Here is an 18,151-nt window from a genome sequence, read left to right as displayed (position 1 = left end):
AAATCTAACCGTACTGCTATCCCAATCTCTTCCTGAAGTGAAGGAGTGGTTTGCCACAACCTGTTGTAGCTGCCTCGGATGATACTGTTCATCAACGTGCGTCAAGCCTGTCCAACCGTTGCCTGATCTTGTCTATTTCCAATGCCCAATCTGTGACTCGCCGATGACCTGATTCGACCACTTTTCATCCCCTTGAACAAGATTGCTGCCCCTTGCCCGGTGCTTGCCGCTTAAGGCTTAATCAAAGTCGTAGGACTTGACAAAGTCGCGAGGGTCGATAAATGGCGACTGCAAGGCATTACCAGGAGTCCAAGTAATGCGATGTTGGTACAGCTCTTTTGCAAAGGCTTGTAGGTACGGAGAATCGTCCTTCTTCTTCATGGCAGACCATTTAGCATGACAGCCAACAACGTACAAGCCTTGTCTCGCACGAGAGAATAGCACATTGAGTCGCTTTTTGGTGAGAAAAAGTGGCCCCGCGCTGACGATGACTGGGTCGGCAATGACGATATCATATTCCATTCCCTGACTCTTACCAACCATCTCAACCAGCACTTTGTTGGCGTCAGGATATCGCTTGGCCATCTTATCTTTGGCGACGCTCAGCACATAATACTGACCTTTGTAGGGTGTCAGGATTGCAATAGTGCACGGTTTTGTAACGCCACCGAAGCCTGCGACAAGAAGATTCTCCAAAATTCTCATGACAAGCGTTGCATATTGCTCACAGACTTTTGTTGTTCCGTAGGCTTGCATATCCTCTGCCTCTGTAGGGTCGTAGAAAATGACCGATTTGCTAATGCCATACTTGTCGTGGTTGTGTGCCACAACTTGACGTGCGAGGCTGCGCTTCTCGTTGGGCAGGAAAGTCGTTTCGTGGTCGACCAGTTGGTTTAGATAACATGCTTGATTGTACAGTGCTGCAATCTGCGGGACAGCACGATACTGAAGAGTGAAGAAGGCTGATTGAAACCCTGCCTTCTGTGCTCGCTCTTGCAAAGACATGCTCAGCTGCGGGAGGTAAGGCTTGACGCCGTTATACTCCTCGATATGAGGGCCCAATTGGTCAGGGTCTCCTACCATGATCTTGCCGATTGCCTCACGGTAAAAGGCTAGGAGAGTCCAGACTTCATGCTCCGGCATCCGAGCAGCTTCGTCCATGACAATAAGCTCAGCATTGGAGAAATTCGTCGACACCGTGTCATCGGCAGCCCCTCCAACAGTGGCACAAAGAGCGGTTGCGCCTCGAATGGTCCAGCCCAGGACCTGGTCGAGGACACCATCCAAGTCTTCTTCGTCCTGTTCGCTAAAGACCTTGCCGAGACCATACAGTCTGTACAGCTTGACAAAGTCTTTGGCACATTGCGGCAAGTTTTTGCTGGTAGTTGCCTGCCCGCCATGGTCAAGTCCGATCAATTCCAAGGCTTTCTGACCAATAGATAAATTGATGTGCTGAACTCGACGATCGTCTACCAGCTTGAATTTGCAGACAGAAAAGGTACTGCAGTGTGAGGAGATCGAGCTCTCCGGACCTGTGCTCTGCGAAGACGAACTTCCTGCTCCCAGCGCTGACTTGGGTGTCTTTTTGCTCAGCTTGTCCCGTCTCGACTTTGCGGCATGTCTCATGAGGATGGCTTTCTCGGTCTTGACGCTGTGTACACGGAGGATGTAGCGCTTCTTGAGCAAAGCGTCGTTGTTTGAAAGATCGCTCAGCCGTTCACTGAGCTCGCAGGCCATCGAATCTGCTCCACGATTTGTAGCAGCAGTGAGGAGCAAATGGTGACCTCTTGCCGAATCTTTCAGAAATGGTGTGATGGCGTGCATAACGAAGTGTGTCTTGCCCGTGCCGGGTCCGCCATGACATACCACAAATCCACCCGGAGCCTTCTTGCCCATGTGGATTGCCTCTGTCTGGCTATCATTGAGCTCCATGTATGTTTCTGACGCGAGAGACTTGTTCGCTAATGTGGCGTAGATGTTGAATACCTTCAGACTCGTGAAGTTTCCAACTAAGAAATCGAGGAGTGATTGTTCCATTGGTGACACAGTAGTCGAAAGGGAGAGCTCCTGGAGTTGCGACCGTGCTTTCTCGATATACACCCAGAGGCTATGGCGATCTACCGGCTCGATTCATGCTTCGATACCTTGCTGTCTGAGGATGTATCCCAGCTCGGCACCACCTTTGAGATGGGTTGGGGGTGTGATAGTAGCAACTTTTCTCTCATCAAACCACTTGTCAGTGTGTTTATTCCATCGACGCGCGAGCACTGATGTGATCTCGCCGGTTCTAGCATAGGCAGGTGGCTCAATAATCCGCATATCCCAGGGCCCGCCCTCCTCCTCAATCTTGAGGTAAGCGACTGCTTTGTCACCAGGTTCGAGCTTGCCCTTATAGCGAGGAGGAGTACGGAAGATGGCGTTGAACTCGTTGTTGTCGTTATCCAGTCGCAACAACTTTATGTTGCAAGAAGGAATTGGGGCGTTCTCTGCCTTTTCCGTTTCCTCTCGTAATATGTTTGCACCAAGTCCCATCGTATGGAGGTAGTCGCGGATGTCTGCGAACTTGAATCTGCAGATTCCCGCGAACATTGTGGTTAGGGTAGCCACCGCATCAGTTGAGTTAGACATCTTGATGTCTCAAAGAGCTAGTCCTCAATCTCTGCACTAGGTCAGCAAATGTGTTGTAAGCGAGCCACAGCGGCATTGAATTGCCGTACCTGAATGCAGATGGGCCTACCGCTCAGCTCGGAAGCAGAGACTCAATCTCCAGATCAAGCTGAATTGAGTGTAGGACGAGAGCGGAGCAACGATCAAGTAAGGGATTTTGAAGGAGGTGAGTGAGGATGAGTGTGGATGAGCGAGGAGACTTGGGGAAAGCAGAGGCAGTTTCCAGTGTCGATCACATGCGTTTCGAAGTGAACGGCAAGTGAAAGTTGGCGAGCTCAGTCCGTAACACGATATAGATGTGTCCTGCTTCACCTGCTGATGACTTCGTGGGTTCGAATGAGCTATGAACGGGACCGTCGAGCTGGAGTTGAAGTTGATTCCAGAGGCCCGAAGGTCTGACTCCAGCACAGGTCTCACGACATGAATGCAGTCATGGAGAGGTCATTGTGCAAGGATCAGATCAATTGATGAAAGGGCAGACGCGAAGAGGAGTGGTAGGGTCGGAGTAGGATATGAGATAGGAGAACGGGTGTAATGTTGAAACCACTTTGCAGGGGCTGAAGTGAGATATAGCTGAAATGAATTTTTAGGCAGATCTTGAGCTTGTGAATGTCACTGGCCGTGATGAAAGAAAGCCCAAAGATACTCAATTGCGCAATTCGACCTCACCATATCCCACCAACCTCGCAAAGCGCAGGCCCTGATGAATGCCGCACTGGGCACTGAGCAAGCATCTCACGTCTCCGATGTAGGCGCTAGCCGGGTGTCCCAACTCGAGCTGTGCTGGCCTAGGAGTGCTACCGGCCGTTCTGGACAAAGTCCAGTCCTCTTCCGATGAAGCTTCCAGCTGCGAAGCATGACGTTCTTGTCACAGGACGGACACCATGGGCAGGAATTTCCTCAAAGTCAGCGGCCACACAACAAGCGACGTGCAGTCCGCTGCAGAAAGCCCAGTCGGGGCTTCGTCGTGTGAGGATTCCTCCAGTCAGTGCACTCTTGTTGATAGCTCGAAGTATGACCAGAAACGCTTCGTCGCTAAAACAACCTTTCCTGTACCTGGGCTTCCAGCCGGCGGTTGCACGTGGCGAGTCTCACGGGGCCAGACCTCTCATCAATCAAGGACTCCTGCTAACTTTCTTGAACAGTGTCTGCCGCCACTCATGGATCATTAATTGGTCGGGGAGAAGCCTGCTGAGACTGGCACTTGAGACACGGTAGAGAAGAAGTTGGTGAGAAGGGCAACAATGCGACTCAGGGCATAGGTGGAACGCCTTCGCAAACATTATGTACGTTTAGGGTCTCTGCCCTGGAACTCGGTTGTGATACATATCATATTTCGTCAGTGATCATGGTCATAGCGCATTAAAATCGTCACGCAAAAACTGTCTTGCTGTCGTTATAGTGGTCGGGTACGCCGAAATAGCTGCTGGCGACACGAGAGCTGGTCCTGTTGCCTTTGCAGCAATCGCTGCCCAATACCCCGGCTTTTCGACCTCCGAAGGCCACCAGTCAAATAGGAGAAATGCTTCTTCTGATGTCCAGGGTCCCGTTTCGCCTTTGCTCTGCTCCTGTTCTGCCGCTCCATGATCCGGGCTTGCACTGTCAAGTGCAGCTGTGTCAGAAGCGCATCGTTGCAGTCTCTTCGGGCTTCTAGATTTTACAGGGCTTTGCCTGACAGACAAGTTGTTCAGTATTTTGAGCGGACTGCGGCTTTCGACACCGCCCTGCGTCGGAACATGCAGTTCGTCGTCCTCAATGGCATCGTTCTCGGAGAATACTCTTCGGAAATTGCGTGTCGTAGAAGTCAGCCTTGGACCAGCTCCAAGCTCTGGAGGAGGACGAGAGTCCTCAAGACGGAGCTCTGGAGAGACAGGATTGGGGGAAGGAGCGTCTACTGAGGGTGATCTTGCGGCGTCACAGATCTCTTGGCCTGGAGCAACCGCTTCAGGGTCATCATTGGGGGCAATGTTTGGAGCATGTGCACCTAGACTTGTCTCCTCCATTATAAAGCCCGGAAAAGGAAACTCTTCTTGCGACGGGAATGGACTTGCTGAAGGTGATCTTGGCTTTTCGTTTCCCTCTCTCGGCACAAATAACGGACTGCAGTCGATAGAGTCAAGTCCCTGATCGTCTGCCATAATTTGGCTGCAGCTGGAAGTATTGATGGGTTGCATGGAGAGTCCATTCCTGCTGTGAGGGCGATCAGTGTCTTCCAGCTTCTCCACCGGGCTGCAGGAAGGCAGAGAATCAACTGTGTCATGTTCGGGTGAAGGCGTCCTTGAAGAAGTGAAAGAAGATCGCCTCATTGTTTGTACTTTGGTACAAGGCAGCAGAAAGGTCAACCTCGGTTTCGGTCTGGCCTGAGCCAGGAGCAAACGTGCATTCCGCTTGACTGATAGCCGCGGTCTTCGAGGGGTGGCCTCCGTGCTTGGTCTCGCGGCAGATTGAGTTTTCGTTTTCAGTGCAAGAAGGTCTACGGTAGGAGTTTTGGCGTTATTCCCTCTCGAAGAGTTCTTGTTCTCAAGTGATGGAGTCGTCCTCAAAGCCGACTGCGGATTTGCGATGACTTTCGCCGGCCTCGTAGGAGGTAAGGGTTTGGCCGCCGCCTCCTTCCTGCGGCTTTGCTGGATGTCTTCGTCAGATGAGATATCCACCACTTCTCGAGGTTCCACTGGTATGTCTGTCCGGCGCGCTGGGAGCGTGACAAGCCTGTCCGCCCGGACAGGCTGAGGTAAGCAAGGCCGGCTAGGCCTAATGGTCTTAGGGACCTCATTGGGCTGGTTTTCTTTGCCATTGGAAAGTCTGCGCCTCTTCGGAGAGGGTTCAGACGGTTCAGGCCGAGAGAAGGCTTGTCTCTGCTCGTAAGGAGACTGCGGGGGTAATCGTGAACGACCTAGTCGTCCCTGTGACGGTCCTAGCACCTCGAGTAATGACTTTGGCCTTTGAGATGACAGTGATGAGTTCAGACGAGATGTGAGGCCTGTGGCCTGCCTCGCCTGCGACCTAGCCTTCTCAGGCCGTTGTCTGTCCAGAATCGGGGCCAAATCAGTCTCAGTCTCTCCCAGGCGGTCGCCAACTTCGACTTTGACGCCTCTGTCCAGTTGAATCTCTACACCTTCGCCGAACTCCTCCTCTTGCCGATAGTGAAGGTCTCCAATGTAATTTTTCGCGTCATCATAAACCATGACGCGTCGGTTGAAGGTGTGAAAGCGAAGCGATCCATCGTGCCATTTCTTCGCCTTCTTATGCAGGTCTCGAGTGTATAGACAGCGGAACTCGTGGACGCGTGCGGTGTTCTGTGTGGGAGCGACGGTCAAGGTAGGAGTGCTGCGGAGCAGCGAGGTCGCCGTCACCATGATCATAGTCAGGCTTGTAGAAAGCTATGGTGGTCAGCAGCATTGTGACTACCCTGGCAAGTGATTGGTGTCATCATGTCGTCGAATAGAAGTGGAGGGAAGACATGCAGACTGCGGGCTCGAAGGGAGGAGAAGTGCGTGTGCTAGAAAGCGGAAAGTGAAACGCGCGTCAACTGAGGCTGCAATTGCATGGAAGTCTTGTCTTCCGAGCGTCCAACTTTCTCGATCCTTTGAATAATTACTGCAGACCAAGCGCTGATCTTTTTCGAACCTGTCTCTGCTTGCAATTCTGACCTGGTTTCTTCATACCATGCTGCGCTCCAAAGACTTGACCTTCTAGACTGCAGGCCAGTCACCACATTTAATGCCCTTTTCAATCCGCCCTCGACACTCGTTCCCTGCACGCATACTATCCCGTCGTACCACCTGGAGACCCTTTTACGAACCACCTGCGTTTTGAAAAGCAACAACTGGCCAAACAGAACCCCTTACGCCATAGTGGCTCACCCAAGCGGCCGTGGAAGCAATCTGATGGCCTTATGGTTGCCAGCTAGCCACCATGCAGAGCGTACAGAGGCATTTTGGCAAATACATGAGGAGGAGCGCAGATGAGCAACACGTGTCGGTACTGCTCAAAGATTTCGAGGAGGCGGAGCGTTTGCTGAGCAAGGTATGAATAAATGTCTGTCAAGACGAGATGGCGGTCCGTCGACTGACGTTTGAAAGATCATCGAATCATCCAAGCAATGGAGAGAAGCCTGGATTGCTATTCTGACCCATCAGCACCGCATGTTTGAAGAGTTCGAGACTTTGTATGCCCCGATCGTTGGCGCCGGTGACGACTACCAGGGTCACGTCCCGGCTCAAACTCCAGAGCATCTTTTCAACAGAACCAACAGAATAAAGATGGAATCCTCAGATCTAAAGAGAGACCTCACGGAAGATCTCGGACAAGTCGAGGACAAACTGATCCGGCCGGCTCAGAATGCGAAAGACAGCCTCCACACAATGAGAAAAACCATCAAGAAGAGAGAAGATCGGAAGCTGGACTATGAAAGATACCAGAGCAGGGTCGACTCGGGCCAGAAGAAGACTAAACGTTCCGACAGAGAGAACGCTGCACTTGTAAAGTCGCAGTCGGACCTTGCAGCGGCTACAGAAGCCTATGCTGCTGCCGATGAGCATCTAAGGAGCTGTCTCCCTCGCCTGCTCCAGTCAGTGTTCTCGCTCCTACCACATTTCCTGGCCACTCTGGTCAGTATCCAGAATAGTCTATTGGGACATTACTATACGCTTCTGCATGCGTATTGTACCGAAGAAGGATTTCCTTCTCCCAGTCCACCCATGGATGAAGTTATCAGATTGTGGGACGATGCTTTCAAGCCCGTGCAACGCGAGGCTGAATCTTTATTGTTCCTGGCGAATGGAAAGGCTGTAAGAGCGCCCATGAACCAGGAGAACGGACATCCCTCCGTCAATGGCTACCGTCGACCCAGTGGCAACTCATCTTTCGGTCGCACACAGTCCCTCTCGCCTGCTAGGGCTCTCCCTCCATCTCCATCCTATGACATTCCACCAAAGATGTCTTCCTCGCCTGCACCAAGTACCTTGTTGAGTCCAACAACTCCTCTCGAGGCTACTCCGTCGCCATCACAGTCAGTGTATCAGACCCCAATGTCGTATTCTCCCGCTGCACCGCACACGGACTACTTTTCGCGTGATCGACAGCCGTCTGCGGCTGCAGTCACGTCGGCGTCGGCGGTGGCTCAGAAGAAACGCCCTCCGCCACCACCACCTCCACCACGTTTACCATCACAACAAACAATCTTCGTGACAGCCTTATATGACTTTGACGGACAGAGTGAAGGTGACCTGGTATTCCGAGAAGGAGATCGTATCAAGGTCCTCAAGAAGACAGAAAGCACGGATGATTGGTGGCAAGGAGAGCTTCGCGGCCTCAAGGGACCTTTTCCGGCTAATTATTGTCAGTGAGGTTCAGTCTACGCGACAATCGCACGGGAAAGGATTGGTACAATAACTGTCTTGTGCCAATGAACACTATGTTTTTGACGTCTGCATCTGAGCACGTTACCGAACCGGGTCCAAAACCCCCGAAATCAGAACACTTGCCACAACTTGGTGTCGTAATACGGGGAGCGCGGGAAAGGCTCCGAGAGGGCGTTGGCGTCAGGCATGAAAGAGTAGTAGCGTTGAAAGCGATCCAGATCTACCCAGATAGCAAAGATTTCGAATGTACGCATTGCCGACCACGTCCTTGCTGCGACTAAAGTACGTGATCACCTTGTGAACTGACCAGGTTGGGACTGTACTAGGATTGCTCTTAACACCTGTTTGGACCGCGGACGGGCTCGATAGGCCACTGTCATTGTAGGTATGGGTTACGCACACCACAAGGCCCGCCAGCAATCCTCGCAGGAAGCTACTGCAAGTTACTTAACTACCTGCACCTTGCCTGCCTCTAAGAGCGGCTCCGTCTCAGCCGTGAGGAGACTAAAACCTCGGTAGGCCAAGGTCTCTTCATCTCAGGACTGACGAAGTAGCCCGTGGCGAACCTTTTGCGTTCAATTCTTCTCCGCCACATTCTCAGTCTGCCCGACCTCACCCTTCTCAACAACGACCTGACTCTCGGCATCCAGTTTTCCCCGGATCTCCATCTCCTGGGCACCCGCAGGCTTGGCAAGTTCGAACTTTCTGCCCCGGCGCTCCGGTCCGAATGCCGTGGTCACAGCGATACCTATGGCGATGATGGCGGTCGCAATGCCCATCGTGGGACCGTACCCTGGAGCGGGCTCGCCGTCAACGGCGGTCACCATATGGCTTTCGGCAATGGCGTTGACGATCTGCGCGGACGGCGATGAGATCATGTTGCCCAGCTGGTATGTGATACCCGGGAAAGAGGAACGGAATGCAGGCGGAGACAGTTCATTGAGGTGGATTGGTATTACACCCCAAGCTCCTTGGACGAAGACTGTAGGATGGCACGTCAGAAAAGTTATGTTCTAATGGGCACGTGAAGCTTGTGCATGCATGCAGTGACTTCAAGGGAAAATGGGGCAGGGAGAGGGACGGCTTACATTGCATGAAAAATCCCGACGCCGACAAGCTGCGCTCCGTAGTCGGGAGGATCCACGCTGGAATGAGCAGGCCCGAGACGATGGCAGACGCGATGATGGCTCGACGTCGTCCGACCCACTGCGACGCGTAGCCGATAATGGTGCCTCCGACACACGCACCGGTCTTCATGAGGATACTGGCACGGCTGGCGGCGGCGTTGTTCAGTTCCTTCTGCGTGAGCATGAAAGTCGTGTAGCTGTCCTGGCTTGTGTGCGAGTAGTAATTGAACCAGGTCATCAGGACAATGCAGTATAGGCACATCCGCCACTCCTGGACCAGCATCTTGCGCGTTTCGACCCAGAATGCGGTAGGCGAGGTTTTGCCTTTGCCCGCCTGTTTCGCGGCGATGAACTGTTGCGATTCCGGGAACAAAAGACGCACCAAGCCGACACCAATCGAGAGGCCGGTGCCGATCCAGAAGACTGTTTTCCAGGAATCGGTGCTTCCACCCACGCCGAGGTTGCAGCATGCCGCGATGACATAGCCAAGGGAATAGCCTTGCTGGAGGATTCCGGACATCAGACCACGTGCCTCGACAGGGCAGTTCTCAAGGGCCATGGCGATTGCGTTGCCATACACGCCGCCCATGAAAAGCCCGAACAAGGAACGAACGGCTAGAAATTGTGCGAATGTTGTGCTGTAGATCGTAGCGACCTGAAGGAGGCCCAGGATCAACATGTTAACGACCATGGGGTACTTGCGACCAAACTTGTCTCCTGCAAGACCAAAGAAAGCCGCTCCGATGGAGCGCAGGAGCAGAGTCAGGGTGATTGCCGTGGTGACATTGGTCTTAGTCGTGTCATAGTACTTGGCGAGCTTGACCGTCTGGATAGAAAGGGCGTGGAAGTCGAAAGCGTCGGCTGTCCATGCTGCTAAACCGACGAGGAAGAAGAGCCAGTCACGGCCACTGAGTTTGGCGAAGAGACTGATAGGGTTCTTCAGAGGCGGTGGTGATTGCCACTCGCAGTATGTTTCACCATAGTCATTGGTGACAGCGACTCGTTGCTTCCATTTGAAGAGGTCAGACCAAGACTGCTTGGCTGTTGCAAAAGTTCCTCTGACAATCGGATCAGCTGGTTCATTCCTGACCTCAGCCATAGTGCAAATAAGTCTCAAGTGAAGGTGGGAACGCAAAGCTGGTATGAGAAGGTATTGGTAAGGACTGGTGTGAGATGAGCGGACGGGACACGGTCTTTAAGACATTTCAACCATGACCCCAGGACTGCGCCGAAGGTGAAGCGGTCGATGAGGGTTGGTGAAGAGACCGGAGCAGTGGAAGGAATTCTTTGCCATTATTGAGTGGGTGCCGGCTCTAGGAATCGGCATTGGCGATGATGGGGAGGGCGGGGTGGTCACAAGCAGCAGGAGTGAATGAATCCTCAACCAAAGTAACACCGTGAGTGGCCTCGATCAGACCATGCAGGGGTCTGAAGTGCGTTACCCAACGATGCTGGTGCTGTGCTTTGCACTCTCATACTCCGTAGTCGTCAATGATATCTCTGGGCATATTCACGCCAAATCAGAAGCTCGTATCCCTCAAGCCAAATGCAGATCTTGTTCCGCTCAAGCATGGCCCCAGTAGCCTTGAAGTGAGCCACAAGGTCCGACAATGCGGGTAGCCAAGAAGTCCTTCCCCGGCATCGTGGGCGGACGTTATCTCTAATGTGCCGTTGACATGACATGTTAGGAAGGCCGATGTCACGTCGTCAAATTGACCTACCAATGACGGCAGATGATACCGTAGAAGTGACACCGCGCACCTATCAAAGCCTGCTCCAAGCTTATGGAGGTTAGGAGGATGCTTGTATACCAAGACAACCAAGACACGGCTAAGGCTGGGCATATCTAGGCGCCATCATGGTCCCAGAAGTCGCGCGGCTTTAGAAGATTCTTGAAAAGGCAGAGGTCCGGAGGGACTGCCACGGTCGAAACTCGGTGACGATGTCTCCATGTCACGGTTGTTAATATACCTTACAGAATGGCAGGTTCCAAGACACTATACGGATACTGTGTAAGCGGATGAACAATGAGGCAGACGAGAAGCGGAGAGGATGTTTACACACCTGCAGTTACGAGTACCTTCACTAACGGTGGAAAAGGATGATGTTTGATTGCCAAGCCGAATATCTTGGCACCAGCAGCCACCGAACGGGATCAGCACCGAGCATCTCCGTGTCCGACGAAATCCTTTTAATGATACACTGCGTGACTGCCTCGACTGTCAGAGATATCTACATCACTTACTCATTGCTCCGCAGTGCTACGTTACGGCACTTCTATGCCCAACCGTAAATGTGACTGCAATGGCGACGTGCCGGAGCGGAACACACCGGCGAGAACTCGAGACTTGGTGGAACGACGAATTGTCCGCTTCGGGCAACCGAACGTCTTTTACCTTTATTGGCCAGAATTTCTATCATGACCTTGCATGATTTTCTGACGAGCATCGAGAAGACCAAGTAGTCACTTGCTTCTTCCTCGTTGCCAAACATAAATCATCCTTCGCAGAACGATGACGGGCCAGGGCACTACTCACGATGGTCACGTGGTGCAGCCAGACATCAGCGTCAACCATCTTAGCTACAAGTTTCCCGACGGCTCGTTAGGCCTGTCGAACATCACTCTCGATCTCCCAGCCGGCAGTCGTACCCTCTTAATAGGAGCAAACGGAGCGGGAAAAACGACACTGCTCCGACTTCTCTCTGGTAAAAGACTGGCACCGGCCGAAGCAATCCGAATAGGCGGGGTTGACCCCTTCTCTGCCGGACTGGAAGGCGTCACATACCTCGGACTGGAGTGGGTATTGAACCCTATTGTGCGGACAGATATCGCTGTACCGATCCTGCTCGATTCTGTTGGCGGGACGTTCTACCCCGAGCGTCGGGACGAGCTTGTCAGAATCCTCGACATTGACCTCCGATGGCGCATGCACGCTGTCAGTGATGGGGAAAGACGCCGAGTGCAGCTCGCCATGGGCTTGATCCGACCATGGGATGTGCTCCTGTTGGACGAAATCACTGTCGACCTGGATCTGTTGAGCCGAAGTAATTTCTTGTACTGGCTGAGAGCCGAGACGGAACGGCGAGGTGCCACGATTGTCTACGCCACGCACATCCTGGATAATCTGGTCGGTTGGCCAACGCACCTCGCCCACATGCATTTGGGCAAAGTGAAGGAATGGGGACCTATGGCACAATTCGACGCCGTGACAGACTCGTACAACAATACCGGCAACAGCAAGCTTGGGGAGCTGGTCCTGAAATGGTTGAGAGACGACTTGAGGGAGCGAGGCCCGCGCAATGGGACAGGGGAGGTCAAGACGTATGAGTCGCACGAGGGGAAAGGCGGCTACGGACAAGAAAAGAAAGATGATGAAGTGGCATCCAAGGCGAACACTGCGTACGAATATTGAGGTGGGAGTGGTTGGCATTCTCGTCGATATGATTTGATTCCCGTCGGATCTTCAACAAGATCTATGAGCATACATGCATTGACGGCGCTGTGGTGGAAAAGGGAAATCTGGTTTTAACACCATGCCTTTTGACTAGAAAGGGCACTGATGAGTCGTGCTGATCGAATAGAATACTTTTATTCATCCTTCCGGCTTCGCCAGTCAACCGCCCAGATCCGCACAGTGTTGTCGGCTGATGCGATGGCGAGCTGACCATGTTGACTGCCACTGGAATCAGCCTTGTTGGGTCTCCAGGCCAGTCGATTGACCGTCTTTGAAGGACAGAGATGTTTCTCGACCTCGATGCTTTTAACGACCTCGACAGAAGTATTGCACCTGACGAGATGAAGTGATATGCTTCCGTCTTCTTCACCTAAGGCAAGCACTGATAGCACGCCATCAGAAACGGCAGAAATGGCGGTGACTGCAGATTTTCGGCTGATCGATGCTTTGCAAGCGAAATCAATCTGGTCACTGTGTGCATCACCACTCCATATTCTGACAACTTTATCCCTTCCAGCGGTGGCAAATGTTGGATGCTGACGATTTCTGAGCCATGTGTCATCTAGTATCATGCGAGAATGAGCTTTGGTATTCACGACAGTACGCCTCCAGGCCTTCGCATCATTATCAGACCGCTGAAAGACCGCAAATTGTCGATCGCGACCAACGCTGAGCAGGTAGCCAGCAGGCTCCTCCGAGAATGCAAGTCTCGTGACAGTGAGCGAGTGAGCTGCTAGTGGAGGCTTGATTTCGTTCCAGTTGTCTGTGTCGTAGAGGCGAATGACAGCATGATCGATTGAACTCGCCTTGCAAGCAGTAGCAAGCACACTACCATCCATGGGTGTGGCAGCTTCCGAAATTTCATACCCATGACCGTACAGCTTCTCGTATTCCGGCCATAGGGTATGTCGAGACAGCAAGTCCTCGGTTGGCGGTTCTTGGACATCAACTAGTAAAGTACTATTTCCAACAGCCCCGGGTTCATGTGCTGCCACCATCGCACCATCCGTGAGCTCGTCGCTGTCGTCTATAGCCTTGTTCGACAGCCCAAGAACCGGGATAGCCGCGGTCTCTGGCAATGATTCGTCTTCTCTGGGCAACGGAATATGGCACAGCCTGCATAGCATCGAAGCGACATCTTTTGGCTTCTTGAAGACCCGCAACAGTTTCTCGTCTGCTCCCGAGGAGAATTGATGTGGCGTGGTGCTTGCTATGCAATTTAGATCGTAGCCGTGGATCTGTGGTCGGGAAAATTCGTGCCAGCTTCGCTTCTGTCCTCTCTTCCACTCCGCATGGAGCCTCGTTGTTTGGTCGGAGCTCGTGGAAAGCAAATAACTCCCGTCTGGTGACCAGCATATCCCATTCACGGAGCTAATGTGCCCGCTGACAGCGTACTTCTGGGTCCAGAATTGTGAATCTGCGCTATACTGCCATAGTCGCCAACTTCCAGTTCGACCCAGACAGGTGACCATATCACCCTCAGGAGACCATAGTCCCATCCAAAAGCCTCCGGAAGAGCCTGTGGCGGTGGTGGCTCCTTTCTGACCACTGATTTCACCAAGACGAGATACACTGATCCAGATGCCTGAGGCAGGATCGGACTCCCAGATGGAGAGTGAGCCGTCTGCTGAAGCCGTGAGGAGTTGTAGCGTGGCAGCCTTGGGATTCCATGTTGCTGAATAGACCCAATCTTCATGTCCTAGCAGGAGAGCCTCGAAGGTAATTGAGTATCTGCTTCCCGCAGCAGATACGCTTTGGACCTTTGCAGTCAAGGTATTGGTACCGGTGGAAATGCTGCTTGGGTTGTTTGGCCTGTTTCCTGCAGCAGTATTTCCAGGTTGGAAGCGCCAAAGCCGGACATATTTGTCTTGACTGGCAGAAGCCAACAAAATCTCGCCTTCTGGCAGTGTTGTAAGGGCGAGCGACCTAATCCACGCTTCGTGTCCGGTCAAAGTAGCACACAGCTTGAACTGTGGTGATGATCGTAACCCTTCAATTGAGTAGGTTTGGATGTCATTACGTGTTCCTCCAACCACCAAAAAAGCCGAATCGTGGTTGGGAGTCTCTGAAAAGAGTCCAAGCGCGAGAGCGAGTGGCATGAATTTGGGTTTCAACTCGAGCGTGGATAATACGTCGATTTTGCCGTTCTCAGCCTTCCATAGCTTGACTTTAGCATCTGCTCCTCCTGTCGCGAAGACATTGCTGTGATTTAGAACAGCGATTATGTTGACCGTGCCGTCGTGTGCCGCAGCCTTGTCATGGCATGTCCAGGATTGGTCATTTTTCCAAAGCAGTACTTCTCCGTTTGCAGCTCCTGTTATGAGCACTTCATCGGCCGAGTGCCCCGTGTGAGACGCAAATTTGACGGCAGTAGTTCTAGAGGTGTGGCCAGGAAGTACGGTTGATATCCCTCGGCCAGAATCATCTAATGGTGACCAGATGGCCACATTCTGGTCTGCGCCAAAAGCTAGAAGCCCAGAGGCCACCGACCAGTCGGCCGCTGCACTGTGCCTGTTGCCACCGACTGCGTAATACTCGTCTTCGATCACCGGATACATTGATTGTGCAAAAGCCTGTTAAGAATTGGATGAGAACTGGACAACAGTAGGTCCCACCAAGACGAATTTCTGAATAGAGCATCTTTGCTGCATCTGATTGGTGGCCACCATAAAATCCTACCGGGCGAATTTTCAGCATAATGTTCCGCTATTCTGCCGAAGCATCATGGGCTTGATACGCACGCATGGGCTCTTTCTCCCTCAAACTACCTGGAATGCAGATCAATCGCAACGACAGTTTGACTGCCTCGAGAAACACCCGCGATATAGAAGTCCTGGTGAGCCTAGATTACGAGCCTGCTATTCGGCATTGAAGGCTTAGCCCGAAGCTTCCTACTAAGAATGGCGGAAGAGATCAACATCACCGTCGAGTTCACGTATGCACCACTCAGTGCTCAAGCACATAATGCTGACCTTTCGAAAGAGGCGGGTTGGAAATGCTTTTCGACAATGTGACAAAGCACGCTCTATCGTTGTCGAAAGATGCAGATAATGGAAACCCTCCCACCGTGGGCTATCTGGTCCGCTACATATGCGACCACCTCATGAAAGATTCCCGAATGGAACTCTTTGTTCTGGACGGTGCAGTGTATGTCAATGTCTGGGAAGAAGCAGGTTTTTCACTACTAATGTTGGCATTCAAGCCGCCCGGGCATTCTAGTCCTGATCAACGATTCCGATTGGGAACTTGAAGGAGAAGATAAATATGAGGTCGTCAACAACGACAATATTCTGTTTGTGTCTACATTGCATGGTGGCTGAAATGGCGCTCAGCTCTTCCGTCCCGACATGACACCCTCGTCGCACATCACACATCTCTCGTCAATCTCAAGCTTCAGCAAGCCACCATCGAACAGCTTATCATACAACATCATGCATCCTGACTGCCAAGTTCTCAGAATCTTCTGGCGTCTTTGAACCCGACGTTTGAGGCTCTGGCGTCCCAGGGCCTCGGCTGATACCTATGCGGGGACTTGCAATGCCGCTTCCCAGGCCAGGAACCGGAGTGGCGAAGCCGCTTGGTGGGGCTGGTGCCTTTATTCCTTCTGGTGATGCAGGGATAATCTCTGGGGGCAGGTCAGGTATTTTGATGCGTTTCGCTTCGTTGTTATAGCTGGCAGGGATGATCTCAACAACAGTCAGTAAGGGAAATTCCTCTCCAGCAAGATACACACCTCGATGATCTCGTCCCGGGGGAAAGAGAGGAAAGGAATGTCAGCCGCATTGCAGGCCATCAGATAACCATAGAGCACACGGAGGACACTCTCGTGAGCAATGATAAGCAGGTCGTTCTGCTCCCTTTCCAATTCGAGAATTACCGGTTCGAGTCGCACGGCAACGTCGTGATATGACTAGCTGTATTAGTGATGAACGCCGCCGTCGATGTATCAATCTTACCTCTGCTCTTGGAAATCTGTGATGGTAGGGATCGAGATCATGTTTTAAAACTTCCTCCGGATAGTCCTGACGGATCCTCCGCTCGGATTTCTTCTCGCATACGCCCGGGTTGAGTTGGCTCATTTGAGACCTCTGCCTGACTTTGAAGTTCTTGCTCTCCAGGAAGGCTGCTGTTTCTACTGTTCTCCGTCGAGTCGATGTCCAGACAATGAGTGGTTTCAGCGGGGTTTCGTGGCCGCCCTTCTCAATTATAGCACGTCTTTCTTCCTCTCGATGTTTCAGCAATGTATTCGTCATCTTCTTTGCGTAGTCCCTGCCAGCAGGAGACAAAGGGGCGTCAGCCTTAAATGACTCTTCTTCCAGTGTCACGCCCGCTCTCGCAAAGTACGTGTGTCGAGATTTGATATGTAGATTCAATAAATAGAACACGATCCGATGAGACAAATACCCAAAGCTGGTGTTGTTGACCACCAATCTCTCACCAGCGTTGATCATCTTGATCCAGTCAAGGTCGGGCTCTTCCATAGTCTCAAAATGGGGTATCTTGGCTGACATTCGATTCAAATAATGCTTGACGGCATCACTTTCGTCCCACCCGACATAATCTGGGGAGGAAATTTTGACGCTCCTGACATTCTCCTCGATGATTCGTTGGTCGTCACAGCTCGATTCGATAAACAGGCATTTGATGTCGTGTTTAGCAAATTCTTTTGCCAGTGATCTTCGTCCCGCAGCAAGCGGATTGACAGCATCGTAGATAGCAATCTGTCCGTTTTCGTGGTTTAGGAAATGATAGATGTCCTCTCTGCATTTCTTCAATATCTTCTGCCGCAGCAGTACCGACGAGGCTGAGGCGTTGACGAAGAAATAGTCATCGGGCACGTCCATGCCTTGACCAACAATCGCTCTGCGGTAGTCCCCAAGATGAAAGATCCTAGTCTTTACTCCAAGCCAACGCAAGTACCGAGCAAGTGCCACCGAAATATGTGTCTTGCCGCGGGCTGGAAGACCTACAGTAGCAATCGCGATGCGACCAGCGTGAAATAATCGGCCTGATTCTGTGCTGTAGAGCTGGGCCGGTGCCATTTCCTCCTTCTCGGGTAGGTCGTGGATGGCGTCGACAAAAGTGCTCGACTTGCGCCTGTACCGTGGTGCAAGAACAGCCGAGTCGGCTGTAAGAAGAGTATCCATGGTGCTCGTGACTCCGTTGATGGATTTGTTCTAAAGCAAGGTGATGCGGGAAGTGGCCGAGAAGAAGTTATCCAGGACTTGTCGTTCGACGGACGGACACACGGAAGGCTTAAAGATCACCATACGGGTAGAATGCAATCCCCAGGCACATCAGCGACAGACAGCGCGTGGAAAGGTGTCTTGTGCGATTCTGTTTGCCTGAGCACTTGGCCAGAAATATAGAGCTTTGCCTGGTGATGACGACCCTAGTCACTAGCAATGACTTGACCCCGTCGTTTGTCAACGAGCAAAGCCGATCGGCTTGATAAGATTCAGAGTCGCAAAATGACGTCGTCTGACAACGATGGCCGCGGAAAATACGCACGGTTCGGTACGGTAGATTCGTCAGACAG

General features: G+C 52.2%; 9 protein-coding genes across 9 annotated transcripts; 3 read left to right on the top strand and 6 right to left on the bottom strand.

Annotated features, from left to right (window-relative positions):
* Positions 1 to 237: 237 nt before the first annotated feature.
* PV05_06021 (uncharacterized protein) lies at positions 238 to 2,037 on the bottom strand (the record flags this gene model as incomplete). Its single annotated transcript, XM_013462603.1, has 1 exon — positions 238 to 2,037. The coding sequence occupies one exon, from the start codon at positions 2,035 to 2,037 to the stop codon at positions 238 to 240; it is 1,800 nt and encodes a 599-aa protein (XP_013318057.1).
* Positions 2,038 to 2,130: 93 nt separating this feature from the next.
* PV05_06020 (uncharacterized protein) lies at positions 2,131 to 2,628 on the bottom strand (the record flags this gene model as incomplete). The annotated part of the gene is made up of 1 exon (XM_013462602.1): positions 2,131 to 2,628. One exon carries the CDS (start codon positions 2,626 to 2,628, stop codon positions 2,131 to 2,133), a length of 498 nt encoding a protein of 165 aa, XP_013318056.1.
* A 1,391-nt stretch (positions 2,629 to 4,019) lies between these two features.
* PV05_06019 (uncharacterized protein) lies at positions 4,020 to 6,029 on the bottom strand (the record flags this gene model as incomplete). Its single annotated transcript, XM_013462601.1, has 1 exon — positions 4,020 to 6,029. The coding sequence occupies one exon, from the start codon at positions 6,027 to 6,029 to the stop codon at positions 4,020 to 4,022; it is 2,010 nt and encodes a 669-aa protein (XP_013318055.1).
* A 221-nt stretch (positions 6,030 to 6,250) lies between these two features.
* On the top strand, positions 6,251 to 8,376 carry PV05_06018 (uncharacterized protein). The gene is made up of 2 exons (XM_013462600.1): positions 6,251 to 6,693; positions 6,750 to 8,376. The coding sequence occupies exons 1-2, from the start codon at positions 6,583 to 6,585 to the stop codon at positions 8,013 to 8,015; spliced, it is 1,377 nt and encodes a 458-aa protein (XP_013318054.1). The 5' UTR covers positions 6,251 to 6,582; the 3' UTR covers positions 8,016 to 8,376.
* On the bottom strand, positions 8,345 to 10,458 carry PV05_06017 (uncharacterized protein). Its single transcript, XM_013462599.1, has 2 exons — positions 9,119 to 10,458; positions 8,345 to 9,012 (listed from the first exon to the last, which is right to left on the bottom strand). Exons 1-2 carry the CDS (start codon positions 10,254 to 10,256, stop codon positions 8,606 to 8,608), a joined length of 1,545 nt encoding a protein of 514 aa, XP_013318053.1. The 5' UTR covers positions 10,257 to 10,458; the 3' UTR covers positions 8,345 to 8,605.
* Positions 10,459 to 11,305: 847 nt separating this feature from the next.
* Positions 11,306 to 12,771, top strand: PV05_06016 (uncharacterized protein). The gene has a single exon (XM_013462598.1). It carries the CDS (start codon positions 11,671 to 11,673, stop codon positions 12,568 to 12,570), a length of 900 nt encoding a protein of 299 aa, XP_013318052.1. The 5' UTR covers positions 11,306 to 11,670; the 3' UTR covers positions 12,571 to 12,771.
* On the bottom strand, positions 12,726 to 15,170 carry PV05_06015 (uncharacterized protein; the record flags this gene model as incomplete). Its single annotated transcript, XM_013462597.1, has 1 exon — positions 12,726 to 15,170. One exon carries the CDS (start codon positions 15,168 to 15,170, stop codon positions 12,747 to 12,749), a length of 2,424 nt encoding a protein of 807 aa, XP_013318051.1. The 3' UTR covers positions 12,726 to 12,746.
* A 200-nt stretch (positions 15,171 to 15,370) lies between these two features.
* On the top strand, positions 15,371 to 16,455 carry PV05_06014 (uncharacterized protein). Its single transcript, XM_013462596.1, has 3 exons — positions 15,371 to 15,547; positions 15,595 to 15,759; positions 15,815 to 16,455. The coding sequence occupies exons 1-3, from the start codon at positions 15,513 to 15,515 to the stop codon at positions 15,930 to 15,932; spliced, it is 318 nt and encodes a 105-aa protein (XP_013318050.1). The 5' UTR covers positions 15,371 to 15,512; the 3' UTR covers positions 15,933 to 16,455.
* On the bottom strand, positions 15,885 to 18,022 carry PV05_06013 (uncharacterized protein). Its single transcript, XM_013462595.1, has 3 exons — positions 16,569 to 18,022; positions 16,346 to 16,522; positions 15,885 to 16,298 (listed from the first exon to the last, which is right to left on the bottom strand). Exons 1-3 carry the CDS (start codon positions 17,757 to 17,759, stop codon positions 16,032 to 16,034), a joined length of 1,635 nt encoding a protein of 544 aa, XP_013318049.1. The 5' UTR covers positions 17,760 to 18,022; the 3' UTR covers positions 15,885 to 16,031.
* Positions 18,023 to 18,151: the final 129 nt, after the last annotated feature.

Source organism: Exophiala xenobiotica, assembly GCF_000835505.1.
Source record: "Exophiala xenobiotica strain CBS 118157 unplaced genomic scaffold supercont1.3, whole genome shotgun sequence".
NCBI classification, from domain to species: domain Eukaryota; kingdom Fungi; phylum Ascomycota; class Eurotiomycetes; order Chaetothyriales; family Herpotrichiellaceae; genus Exophiala; species Exophiala xenobiotica.
Note: the sequence above shows the minus strand (reverse complement) of the source record. Positions and strands in the feature narration are given on the sequence as shown.

Excerpts from the sequence above, each read along its gene's own strand:
- PV05_06018 (XM_013462600.1), top strand. The coding sequence starts at position 6,583 with ATGCAGAGCGTACAGAGGCATTTTGGCAAATACATGAGGAGGAGCGCA. Across the intron at positions 6,694-6,749 it reads CGGAGCGTTTGCTGAGCAAG|ATCATCGAATCATCCAAGCA; the intron begins GTATGAATAAAT and ends GACGTTTGAAAG.
- PV05_06017 (XM_013462599.1), bottom strand. The coding sequence starts at position 10,256 with ATGGCTGAGGTCAGGAATGAACCAGCTGATCCGATTGTCAGAGGAACT. Across the intron at positions 9,013-9,118 it reads GTCGGGATTTTTCATGCAAT|TCTTCGTCCAAGGAGCTTGG; the intron begins GTAAGCCGTCCC and ends GCCATCCTACAG.
- PV05_06016 (XM_013462598.1), top strand. The coding sequence starts at position 11,671 with ATGACGGGCCAGGGCACTACTCACGATGGTCACGTGGTGCAGCCAGAC.
- PV05_06014 (XM_013462596.1), top strand. The coding sequence starts at position 15,513 with ATGGCGGAAGAGATCAACATCACCGTCGAGTTCAC. Across the intron at positions 15,548-15,594 it reads AACATCACCGTCGAGTTCAC|AGGCGGGTTGGAAATGCTTT; the intron begins GTATGCACCACT and ends ACCTTTCGAAAG. Across the intron at positions 15,760-15,814 it reads TTTGTTCTGGACGGTGCAGT|CCGCCCGGGCATTCTAGTCC; the intron begins GTATGTCAATGT and ends TTGGCATTCAAG.
- PV05_06013 (XM_013462595.1), bottom strand. The coding sequence starts at position 17,759 with ATGGATACTCTTCTTACAGCCGACTCGGCTGTTCTTGCACCACGGTAC. Across the intron at positions 16,523-16,568 it reads ACAGATTTCCAAGAGCAGAG|TCATATCACGACGTTGCCGT; the intron begins GTAAGATTGATA and ends TAATACAGCTAG. Across the intron at positions 16,299-16,345 it reads CCCGGGACGAGATCATCGAG|ATCATCCCTGCCAGCTATAA; the intron begins GTGTGTATCTTG and ends ACTGTTGTTGAG.